We start from the raw sequence: 13,407 nt of genomic DNA, 5'->3' as shown, positions 1-13,407 counted from the left end.
CGTAAGAATCGACTTCTGACATGCATGCAAGAACCTAACCCCATTGTAACTCAATGCCTGATTGTACGTAATATATACTATTACATAAATTATTAAAATGTATTAGTAGAAGTACATTATGGTAAAAAGATTGAAATAATGATTGTACATTACATTACAGTACTAAGTAGGCACTTATATAGCAAAGGTTTGATAGTATACCCCACCCAGTATGTTGGCCACTTTCTAAGGTTCGACTTACATCCATTCCGACTTACAACCAGTGGGTCGGAACCAAACTTGGTTGTAAGTAGGATAGTACCTGTATTGTCGCCAATAACCGGAAATTGGTGCATTTCAGTGCTAGACAGGCACCATAAAACCAGATTGCTGATAGCTGAGGCGGCCAATAAATGGGGACTGCCTGTGGCCTAAATCACATTTAGGAGTAAGGGTGAAGCAAATAAGCCCTTGAAGGTAAAGGCAGACGTAGCTACAAGTTCATTCCCAGGAGAACAATGACAGAGTTTGCAAAAACACTGTAAATGAGAGATGCATCCTAATTAAATTAGGTATTATAATTCAGAGAAGGAATGATCTGATCCCTTCCTTCAGACAGTACAAGGCCCAGTGCTATAATAAGACCCAAGAAATACACATCAAGGGGTTTTTGAGCAATATCTTGAAGATAAAATTTTGCAGTGTTCTGATAGCACCCCAGAACCTGGTACAAATTATAATCGAAGGCCCAGGGAATGATAAAGAGTGTGAATGATATGTCCATTAATCTTCAGGTAAACTGTGAAGCAAGGTCCTATCGTGACACATCCGCATAAATTCATGAAATAACCTGTCATGGTCAGTGAGAGGCAGAATTTTTAGATAGAGTCCGTTCCTGACTACTTGGAATCAAGAACAAGCTAGAAGGTGTACAACTACAGAGCTCTCATATGACACTGAACATTGTCCTTGAGCAGAAAAGGGCAAGTCGTAATAGCAAAATTGTCACAAAGAGGATCATTGCTTCTAAGATATATTTTTGGCTACAAGTTGTGGGACAAGTGGGACTTTGCTGAGGACCAGTAGCTAAAATGTGACAGGCTGGAAAGGCATGGAGCTCTCTGACATGCTTAAATGAGTTCAGGTTGATCAGAAATATAGTTGTAATGTTAATTAAAATAGGGGGCTTGGTAAGGCTGCTCAGAACCAATATCAAGAGTTTTCATTAGAAACTCTAGAACATGTGCTTAAATGACAAGAGGTCAGAAATGTTCATGTTATTCCCCAAACCATGCTGAAGACTGAAAAGAAACCAGAACAACAGCTTGTTAATGTCACTAGTATGGTTCAGCCCCTTGATACGGACCACCCTGACGTGGTGAGGGGGCTCTTGAACCCCAGGAATTTGTTCTTGGGTTTGAGCCTAAGAATCCCATATATCATTACATATTTATTTGGATTAATCATTGTGGAATTTTCCACTTTTGCTAAACTTTATTGGACTTGATAAATAGAAAAAGATATCATAACTGGGACTGGGTTTTTATCCAAAGCTAAACAGTGAGAACTGTGGTAGGACCATCAACTACTTGATAATGTTCGGACCTGAGAAATATCTGGCAGAACTATTCTGCAGGGCTGAACCATGGCTTCCAGGGGTGTCTGTTTCTGAGGATAGGACTCTCGCCATTCTATCCTGTTTGCCCATAAGGTGATTAGGGTGGGGATGATTGTATGCTTGTAAAACTCTCAGTCGTATCAAGTGGGTTTGGCTGACACTTGAGCCACTCTTGATCATGTGCTATCCCCGGTGCGGTAGGGTAGAGACATGGACGTTTGGGAGTCGGTTCTCACTTGTGGTAATGGTGGAGGAATAAACTCCATGAAAGGCTGATGATATCTTTTTGAGATTTTCAGGTTTATTTATATATTTATTTTTATATATTTTTTTCTTCATTCTTCAGTCTTGATTTAGTAGTCTTACAGGTTCAAGTGCCCTTGTGCCCTTTGATGGTAACGACTCAGCACAGTTGACAACTGCTGGAATCTCCTCTAACAATTTTTTCCAGAAAAATCTAATAAAAATCCTAATATAATTACAAAGCAAAAAAAAAGCAAATATCTTTACCAAACCTTCAACTCACTTTGGCTCCCTGTTTGGAAGTGAAAGTTAGTCAAGATTCCTGACCTTAGAAATTGAGAAGAAAATATCGGCTTTGATAGTTTCTGGTATCAAGCAAACAAACACTTTTGATCCTTTGAACTAGCAAGTTCATTCCAAATAATTATCAGTGCCTGCATTTCTTTAATGAATAAAACATTTTATGTATGCAACTTACCAAGTAGTTACATAGCTATAATTTCTAAAAACTGTCGGCAGCTAGAATTTTTTGAAATTCGTGGAAGCGCTAGTTTGTTTTGTTCAGGTGATACACCCCGCCCACTATCGGGGGAGTGAGGAACCAACACCGTCCGAAAATCAGTTGTTTCTGCCGGCTGGTATGTCAACACAGTTTCAGTAGCTGCGGAATTTTTGGAATTCTTTGCCGTCGCTCTTTGTTGGAGTTATTTGGTGAAGCACTCTAAATATTGGAAGTTTTATTTTTGGTGATAGCTATTTAGGAAATGATAATAGTTTTAAATAGTTTTGCACCGAAATTCACTAGTTTTGAATTGGTCTACATAATGTCAGACACTAGTTCATCTGGGATTAGGTATTGTAGTAAAGGCTGCAATACTAGGATCGCTAAAATGGGTAATGATCCACATTCAATTTGCACAGGTTGTAGGGGACAGACTTGTACACCAGATCAAACTTGTGGGGAGTGTATTAATTGGGATCAAAGAACTTGGAAGATCTTGACTAGTTACACAAACAAGTTAGAGAGAGATAAGAGAAAAGTGGCTTCTAGAGCTAAAGCAGTGAGGCTCCTCAGGTAGGAGGGAGGCTGTTCCTCTTCCGTCACAGGTGGGGGTTCAGCAAATGGGCACAGAGCATCGTGTCCAAGGGATTGGGTTGGAGTTGGATCAAAGATCCCCCTCCAATCAAATCATTTTATCAGGAACCATTAAAGGAATTGACAGATTACGCGAGGGAACTCCTTCAGAAAGGAGCTATTGCGAGAGTCAAGCATCTAAAATTTCAAGGTCGCTTATTCAGCGTGCCAAAGAAAGGCTCAACAAAAAGAAGGGTAATCTTAGACTTGTCAAGGCTAAACTCTTTCATTCGTTGCGACAAGTTCAAAATGCTTACCATCTCGCAAGTAAGGACCTTACTTCCCCGTGGAGCCGTCACATGCTCCATCGATCTTACAGACGCATACTATCATATCCCTATAGCCAGGCACTTCCGCCCATTCCTAGGCTTCAAACTAGGAAATCAGACGTTCTCATTCAAAGTGATGCCCTTCAGTCTGAATGTAGCCCCCAGGGTATTCACGAAAATAGCAGAAGTGGTGGTTCAACAATTGAGAACTCAAGGGATAATGGTAGCAGCATACCTCGACGATTGGTTGATCTGGGCACCAACAGTCGAGGAATGTCTCAAAGCCACGAAAAAGGTAGTTCAATTTCTGGAACATCTGGGGTTCCAGATAAACAAGACGAAATCCAGACTTACTCCAGTCTCTCGTTTTCAGTGGCTAGGAATCCAATGGGATTTGTCTTCCCACAATCTGTCAATTCCGGTGGTCAAACGGAAAGAAATAGCCAAGTCTGTGAAACAATTTCTCAAATGCAAACAGACATCAAGGAGAAACCAGGAAAGAATCCTAGGTTCTCTTCAGTTTGCCTCAGTGACAGACATCCTCCTGAAAGCAAGGCTGAAAGATATAAACCGAGTTTGGTGATCGAGAGCAAACGCCAAATCTCGAGACAAGTTGTCAGTAATTCCACAGATCCTTCGCAATCAGCTGCGTCCATGGACAAAAGTGAAGAACCTGGCCAAACTAGTACCCCTTCAATATCCCCTTTCAGTGTTAACCATTCACACGGATGCCTCCCTGTCCGGGTGGGGGGGATATTCTCAATTCAAACAAGTTCAGGGGACTTGGTCAGTTCAGTTCCGCCAGCTCCACATAAACGTCTTGGAAGCAATGGCAGTATTTCTTACCCTGAAGAGACTTCTTCCCCCGAAAAAGTCTCATCTAAGACTAGTTTTGGACAGTGCAGTGGTAGTTCATTGCATCAACAGAGGAGGGTCCAAATCCAAACATGTGAACCATGTCATGATAGCCATCTTTGCTCTAGCAGACAAACACAAATGGCATCTGTCCGCCACTCACCTGGCGGGGGTAAGAAATGTGATAGCAGACGCTTTGTCCCGGTCGGTCCCTATGGAATCAGAAATGGTCCCTGGACGACAGGTCATTCCAGTGGATATGCCAGAGAGTCCCAGGTCTCCAAGTGGATCTCTTCGCTTCACAAACAAACCACAAGCTCCCTTGCTATGTGGCCGCCAACCTGGACCCTCTGGCTTATGCCACGGACGCCCTGTCGTTAGATTGGAATCAGTGGAGAAAAATTTATGTCTTTCCTCCAGTGAATCTTCTTCTGAAAGTCTTGAGCAAGCTGAGGACTTTCAAGGGACTAGTAGCTCTGATTGCTCCAGACTGGCCCAAGAGCAACTGGTATCCTCTGCTTCTGGAATTGGTCTCCGACCTCAACGGATTCCCAATCCCAAGCTGTCACAATCAGTACAAATGAGGACTGTGTTCGCTTCCTCAGGAATTCTTCAGACCCTAACTTTATGGACTTCATGAAGTTTGCGGCTAACAAAGATGCTAACATTGATCCACAAAACATCCTCTTCCTAGAATCAGATAAGAGAGAGTCAACTATTAGACAATATGACTCAGCTGTTAAAAAATTAGCATCCTTCCTGAAAGAATCAAACACTACAACCATGACAGTTAACTTAGCTATATCCTTTTTCAGATCCTTGTTTGAAAAAGGTTTAGCAGCTAGCACTATTACTACTCATAAATTGGCTTTGAGGAAGATCTTCCAGTTGGGTTTCCAGATAGACCTAACAGAATCTTACTTTACGTCTATTCCTAAAGCCTGTGCTAGACTTAGACCTTCTCAAAGGCCTACTGCAGTCTCATGGTTCTTAAATGATGTCCTCAAACTAGCTTCAGATACTGACAACTCGTCTTGTACATTCATAATGCTTCTTAGAAAGACGTTATTCTTATTAAGCCTAGCTTCAGGAGCTAGAATTTCAGAACTGTCGGCTATATCCAGAGATGCGGGTCATGTGGAATTCCTCCCCTCAGGAGAAGTTCTGCTTGCTCCGGATCGTAGTTTTTTGGCTAAAAATGAGGATCCTCTTGCAAGGTGGGCTCCTTGGAAAGTCATCCCACTTCCGCAAGATCCTTCTCTCTGCCCAGTATCAACTTTAAGAGCCTTTCTATCTCGCACATCCTCAAGATCCTCAGGTTCTCTCTTTATGAGAGAAAAAGGTGGTACTTTATCGGTAAAAGGAATTAGACAACAGATCCTTTACTTCATTAAACAAGCCAATCCTGATTCATTTCCTAAAGCACATGACATCAGAGGAGTAGCCACCTCAATTAACTACTTTCAACATATGAACTTTGAGGATCTTAAAAAGTATACTGGATGGAAATCTCCGACAGTCTTTAAACGTCACTACCTAAAGTCCTTGGAATCTTTAAATTTTCTGCAGTAGCAGCGGGAAACATTGTTTCTCCTGATACTGTATAGTAGTCATAGTATAGATCCAGGTCTCCTTTCTACCTACCTCGTCCAACATGCCTCACCCCATCGCCATGCTACTCGGATACTCTAGCCTTAGCCGCTGAGATCATATTGGTGGATTGTCCCTTATTTTTTTTTTTTCTAGGGACATCCACACTATGTACTTATAATGTACTTCAGTGTCCCTACCCTTATTTTTATGCTAGGGTAGGACACAATGTGTTTGTATATTATGTAAATATCTTACTTAAGTGAATCTATTGTGTTAATTTACATTGCTTTACTGGATATTACTATGTTTAATATAAGTTAATGTTAAGTACTTTATATTGTTTGCTTTCTTTATCATGTCATTGTTTAGGATAAGTTAGCTTTAAGTACTTAGTTTATATTGTGTAATGTCCCTGATTCACTTATATTATATACCTCTTTTTTACAACTGATTTTCATTTGTCCTTGTTCCATCTTTGTCTGTTTCTCTGGTACTCTTTCATAGGCCGACACGAGCTGAGCCCGGGAAAAAGGGATTTTGACATAGGAAAAATCTATTTCTGGGTGATTGGCTCGTGTCGCCCTATGAAACCCACCCTGTCCTTGTTTACCCACCTTGCAGGACAAGATGTTCATAGATTAAGGATGACCGCTAGGGGCGCTGCTGTCCGTGGCATCGGTAGTAGTAGTAGTAGCGGCCGCATCACCCCTTAGTATCAGCTCTCTCTGGTGGGGATTTTAGATTGGAAGGTCTAAATGGTGAATGACTCGTGGTAGTGTTCCCACTCGCCCCTATTCTCATACCGACACTTCTTTTATAGAGTGAGCGAGTCAGTTTTACTGACATTTTCTTAATTTTGTTTTTCTCTGGTAATTTTAGATTAATTTTGCCTAGAAAGAATGATATTAAGGATACTTTCATAGGGCGACACGAGCCAATCACCCAGAAATAGATTTTTCCTACGTCAAAATCCCTTTTTTGTCACTTTAGAGGTGTTCAATTTTCTGGATTGGTCACTCGGAGTTCTGGCTAATAAATCTAAAGACCCGGAGTTTCTTAAGAACCCAGAGATTCTCCATAGCGTCCTGTCTTGCATGGACAAGGCAGTACAAGACGGTTCGGGAGAAGTTGCTTCCCTATTTGGTGCTGGTCTTCTGAAGAAGAGATCAGTCTATGGATCCCTGTTATCAAAAGGGGTTTCTCCGAGCCAGAGGACAGCGTTATTGTTCGCCCCTCTGTCAGATCATCTGTTTCCTTCTCAGTTAGTGAAGGATATATCTCGCTCACTAACTGAGAAGGTGACACAAGACCTACTTGTACAAACGTCCAAGAAGGGCCGTCCTGTAGTGTCTACAAATAAAAAGGACTCTCGTCCTCCTCAGCAGCCCTTTCGTGGAGGTGCAGCGGCTCGTCCCCCTGCCAGAAAGAAGAGCTCTGACAAGAGAGGAAGGTCTTCCTTCAGACCTTTCAAGAAGACAAAATGACTTGTTGTTCCTTCAAGCACCAGTGGGCGCCAGACTCCTGAACTTTGCAGGAGTCTGGGCAAAAAGGGGAGCCGACCCTTGGTCAGTTTCAGTCCTAAAGAAAGGATACGTAATCCCCTTCGAGGACAGTCCTCCCCTAACATCTACGCCTCGGGAACTGTCAGCGAGGTACAGAGACCCTGTAATGAGAAAGACTCTCCTTCAAATGGTGGAACAAATGTGGGAAAAGGAGGCCATCGAACTTGTGCAGGATCCACACTCCCCGGGATTTTACAATCGCCTTTTTCTAGTACCAAAGGCATCGGGGGGGTGGAGACCAGTACTGGACGTAAGCGCTCTGAATCGCTTTGTTCAGAAAAAGAAGTTCCGTATGGAAACGTCCGCCTCAGTAATGTCAGCTCTTCGTCCAGGAGATTGGATGGTCTCTCTGGACTTGCAAGATGCATATTTCCACGTTCCCATTCACCATTTGTCAAAGAAATATCTTCGATTTATGATAGGAGACAAGATTTTTCAATTCAGGGCTCTGTGTTTCGGCCTGTCTACAGCTCCACAGGTCTTCACCAACCTGATGGCGAATGTAGCAAGATGGCTTCACCTAGAGGGAATAAACATCTCCCTCTACTTAGACGACTGGCTGATCAGGGTCAAGTCGGAGATTCAGTGCACCTGACCTACCGGGGACGACGGAGTCTATAGCTAAGTATATATCTGTCAGGTAAGTATGTATAAAACTTTATTGTAACATGACAATATCATTTTACTTTCAAAAACTGTGATATTTTAGAATCGTTTCATTTCATTTTGATGTTAGCTATTTTGGGAAAAATAAAGACTATTTTTGTATCTTAAGATTTTTATTTTTGTATCTTAAGAGTTTGAAATAGCCTAAGATTTAATGACTGATTTCAGCTAAGCTGAGAGGACATGCAATGGAAGCATTGAAGGTAGGCCATGCTTACCAGTTAGGAATTCTCTCCTTTTAGTTTAGTTGCAGTCTATTCATACAATATGACTGTACTGGTGTACATAAAGAATCAGTGTGTACATAAAGAATCAGGGAGGCACAAACTCTCTTTCCCTGTGTGAAGTGGCCAAAGACCTTCTCCTTTGGACACAGAGCAACCGTACTCAAGTCATTAACAAGTCTGCCCACGGAATGGACACTGAATCCACAGGTGTGCACCAACCTGTGGATTCTGTGGGAAAAGCCATCGATGGACTTGTTTGCAATGTCAAGAAACCACCGTCTGCTCCTGTATTGCTCACCAGCTCCACACCCTTGAGTGTGGGCAACGGATGTGAGGATCCAGGACTGGATGAACCTGGAAGTTTATGCCTTCTCACTGTTCAGTATGGTTTGGGAAGTCAAACAAGTATCAGTGACCCTCATAGCTCCATTTTGGCCTCAGAAAGAATAGTTTCCAGACCTCATAAAGCTTCTAGTGGACTTCCCAAGATTTCTTCCTCAGAGACGAGTCTTCTCAACTCCATTTCCATCGATTTCATCAAGGGTTGTCTACTCTCACTCTGACAGGCTTCAGACTGTAAGGAATCTTGCAGAGCAAAAGGATTTTCAAGACTGGCTGCAGAAGCTATATTTAAATGCAGACGTGACTCTTCCACCAGAGTATAATACTAGACCAAAGTGGGCAGTATTCCAAAGCTGGTGCCAAAGAAATGACATCTCTTCTAAAACATCTTTAGCCGAGTTAGCAGATTTTAAATTTTTTTTAAAAGACTTCCCAAGGTTTAGCAACCTCTTATGAGTAGAGGCTACATATCCATGTTGAATTCAGTATTTAGATATAGGGATATCATGGAATTGATTACATCTTTTGACACTATGAAACAGGATAAACAGATTGAAGTTTCATGGAACTTAAATGTTGTTCCTTGTTGGCTATTGGGTATTCCGTTTGAGTCCGAACATTCCTCATCCCTCAGGGACATAATGAAGAAACCCTTTTTCTGGTTGCATTAACCACTGCAAAGTGGGTTAGCAAGTTGCAGGCCCTGGACAAGCAAATAGGATTTGCATAGGGAGATGAGGTCTGCAAAATTCACAATTGGGTTCTTAGCAAAGAGTAAAACTCTTAATCCTTAGCCTCGTTCTTTCTCTATCAAGAGTTTAACAGGGATCCTAGGATCTACAGACCAAGAGAGGGTACTATGCCCAGTTAAAGCATTAATCCACTACCTTGAGAGAACTAAGAAGATAGAGGTCCCTCTCCTAACCTGTGGTGTTCAGTCAAGAACCCTTCATGGCCCCTATCCAAGAATGCTCTAGCCTTCTTTCTGACTTACCCTTACTCATTCTTAAAGTTAAAGCCCGTGAAATAATAGCAATCGCCACGTCATTGGCCTTTAAACAAAATTTGTTGGTCTCAGAGCTTATTCAATTGACATTTTGGAAGTGTCGATCAGTGTTTGCCACCCATTACTTAGGTGATGTTGAGATTTTACAAACACCACAGTATGTTAGGTCCTTTTCCTGTGGCCGGCATGGTATTAGGCAATGAAGGATTGGGGCATACCACCTGTTTTATCTATCCCCACACCTTGATTAAGGTTGTTGAATTTTGGATAGGCTGGGGGTACTGTGTATCCAGTGTACCCTCCGGTCATTTTTTTAATGGATGGGTAATGTTTTTAATGTGGCATGTAGTAATGTTGGTATCAGGTTATTTTGTACTGTGCCCAGGCCAAGGGTATTTGTTGTTTTGTAAAGCTTTGGCAATCATTGAAATACTCCTCGACTGCAAAGCTCCCACTTAAGTGGGGGCAAGTCTTAGTTTTACTACCACACCCCTGCAGGTCAAGATGATCACTGACAAGAGGCAGTATTATCCTGCTGCAGCTCTCTCATCAGGTACGGTTACAGCAAGCATTTCAACAATGCCAGCAATTTTTTCCATTTCAAATTCAAATCTTTTTTACATATATATTTTTGGGTAGGATATGTCCTTGCATCCCACCTCCTGTCAGCATGGGATTCCACTGTGTCATTACTTGGTAATTTACTTATATGTAGAAATTATATCTTTATAATAAAATAAGGTTTCATATATACCTACCAAGTAATTACATGATTAGAGCCCTCCCTTCTCCCCATACCTGGATATAAAGCATAAACTAATTAAGCTATTCAGCTATGTTGTACCTATTCCTCCCCATAGGTGCCTAGGGTCAGTTACCTACACCAAAAACAAAAGAGCACTACCGCAAATTTCAAAATCTAAAGATGCCATTAAGTAGAAACTATTACCTATGTAATTACTTATTAAGCTTACTTTATTATAAAACGATAAATTTAGCACTAGTCTAGTCATCCATAAAGAAATAATTTTTCATTTGTAAAGATTTCTGTGTGGAAATTTATATTTGTTATTGAAAACAGCTGTCAGCTTACTTTAACAATTCAACTGTAATTCACCCTGGTTTTAATATTGCAGGTGGTGTCTTTTTGTGCTATGAAGTATGAAGTGCTACAGTTCACAGATTTCTTCTTCTCACTCCTCTGTTTTTGGGTAACAGTGGTAGGACTCGGAGAAATTGATCAAGCCTTTTGTCCTCTGCTACATACACTTGGGGTTGTGATCATTGCACCTACCGTCCAGTACAGCCGAACTGCTTTAGCATCATTTATAGTGCCCATGGCTGTAGCAATAGCAATTCCAGTAAGGAATTTTAATTACCATATTGATGCTCTCATAGTCAGTACTATATTTTGATGTTTTTGATTACTTACTTGTACTATACATAGTTCTCTTTCACAGGTTTGGACCAGTGATAGCAAATTTGCTTTCATATCTTGTTAATTATATTTAAGTAACCTTATGTTATGCTGTAATTGACACATTAAGAAAAGTATTCATTGAAAAGTTATTCAGATCATTTGTTGTTTGCTGAAAGCTGGTGACGAAATCAGAATCAAAGTGGCAACAATAAGTGTGTAGTATTTTGTAAAGCAGCATTATGTGTGCGTTAAAGTACTGTCCCACAGTAATTTTAATAGTGTTAACGCTGAAAACAGAAGTAGTGTTTTAAAAATTCCAAATGATTGAGTTGTCTATATGACAAAGGAAGCATGTTTATATAAAATTACTTTAAAATGCAGTTAAGAAATAATAGGGAATAAAAGGGTTAATGTGCAATCTGGATGAATAAATTAACGGAACTATACAATATAAGGATATTTGTTCAGATTTTTACAACTTATTTGAATCCTTTGTTTTTCAGTCCTTATGTTGTAAACCAACAACTGGAAATATCGGATTAATATGTTGTCAGCTTCAGTATGTACTAAGTACTGTACTGTTTTGTAGTTGAATGATTGGTAGATCTACATACTGTGGTACCTCGAGATACGAAATTAATCCGTTCCGAGGCGGCCTTCGTATTATGAGTTTTTCGTATCTTGGAACACATTTTACATGTAAAATGGCTAATCCGTTCCAAGCCCTCCAAAAACACCCCAGTAAATTATATTTCCAGGCCTAAAACACATGTTCTAGGGTTACAACGCCGATCCGACGGAAGAGATATGACTCCAAAAAGGCAAAATACTGTACATACTTGAGTAATATTCAACTGCATGTAATGTTCAACCCCATTTTTACTGCATATATTAGGACTTTAGCATATGTCCCTTAGCAATAGCCTAAGCCTAGCCTATGTTAGCAGTTGCTACTGTAGCCTAGTCTATGATTCTGACATCTAAACCTAAGAAGCTAAAAGCTTAGAATATCCCAATAAAATGTATAATAATCATAAACTATAATACACAAACAAACAAAAAACAAACCTTCCAATCGATTGTTTACATTCAGCTCTTACCCGTCTTACGAGTATTGAACGAGCGCCAAGCAATCATTTTTCCTAGCACACAGTAAGCCATAAATTGTCATTAGTATCTCTCTTCAACTAATGAAACTACCAAACAGTATAATAACCATTCATTTCTATTCTTTATTCTATCTTTACCTAATGGAAATACTGAGTTACTGACAGCTATAATGAAACATACGTATACGTAACATAATAATAAAACAGAAGAAGAATTCTAAAAAATACGTAATTGTTGGCAGTCTGATTTATTTTATATTTTATGATATCTAATTCACAATTTTTTTATTAAATGTATTGCATGTACTCATTTCAAATAATTATTAAGTAACCAGTAACTATAATAAACAAACAAAAATAAAAGCTTCCAAACGTCTGTTTACATCCAGCACTTACAAGTATCGAACAATCGACAAGTAATCACTTTACACAGTAAGCCATAAATTTTCATTATCTCTCTTCAACTACTGAAACTACCAAACAGTATAATAACCATTTCTATTCTTTATTCTATCTTTACCTAATGTTTTTTTTTTATTAAATGTATTGCATGAATAAGTTTTTCAATTTACAGCATCCTTTTACCAATAGAATACTTAAAGCACAAGGGGTAGATGCTGACCAATAGGAGAGCAGGACCTTATGGGGTGACTAGCATCAGGAACCAATGGGAGAGCGGGAGGATGGTGTCGAGTTTACTCAGTTGGCGGTGCGTGAGTTTTAAAATTGTTCTCGGTGGTCCGGGCGAATCTCGGGACTTTACAGCAACAACCTTTCGTATCTTGAAAACTTTTCGTATGTAGAGCAGTAAAATTTTTTGCATTGGCTTTCGTATCTCGAGTTTTTCGTAAGTTGAGCCTTGCGTATCACGAGGTACTACTGTATTTCAGTGTCAATATTGTGCTGAAGCACGGATTCAGATAATTATTTCTTAGTTTTCTTCAGAGCACTGAACATGACCAACACCACTGTAAGGTCTTCTCATTTCCTACATTACCTGGCAGTGAAGATTGTGGAAAAAAGTAGGTACCATATACAGTACCACCCCTCCTCCCCCCCGGTTTTACAAGTTTCACATTTCAGCGGATTTTTGTGAAACACATTATTCACATTATCACAGGGAACTTTCACTAATTTGTGCATTTTTCTTTTGTGTAATATCTCTAAGAAAATTATCACTAATTCGCAACACTGTGTATTCACTAATTACTGTATTTTTTCATTAAAATATAGGAGAGAGAGAGTGAACTGTGGTTTTTACATCCAAGTCTAAGCACAGTATAAATAATGTTTAATTGATATTTCGTTTGTTTTTTTTTTATTAAAGGAATATGTATACTGTTTGAGAGAGAGAGAGAGAGAGAGAGAGAGAGAGAGAGAGAG

The 13,407-nt window shown here is 40.0% G+C and overlaps 1 protein-coding gene across 1 annotated transcript in view; it reads left to right on the top strand.

Moving 5' to 3' along the window:
* The window catches only part of LOC135202486 (transmembrane protein 8B-like), a 387,342-nt gene that overhangs the window by 272,702 nt on the left and 101,233 nt on the right, over positions 1 to 13,407 (top strand). Inside the window, exon 5 of the mRNA XM_064231900.1 lies at positions 10,632 to 10,856. Within this exon, the coding sequence (XP_064087970.1) occupies positions 10,632 to 10,856 (225 nt within the window). The remainder of the gene's footprint in view (positions 1 to 10,631; positions 10,857 to 13,407) is intronic.

The sequence above is a fragment of the Macrobrachium nipponense genome, chromosome 30 (genome assembly GCF_015104395.2).
Source record: "Macrobrachium nipponense isolate FS-2020 chromosome 30, ASM1510439v2, whole genome shotgun sequence".
Taxonomy (NCBI): Eukaryota; Metazoa; Arthropoda; class Malacostraca; order Decapoda; family Palaemonidae; genus Macrobrachium; species Macrobrachium nipponense.
The sequence above is the reverse complement of the archived record's forward strand: the minus strand, read 5'-3'. Positions and strand labels throughout refer to the sequence as shown.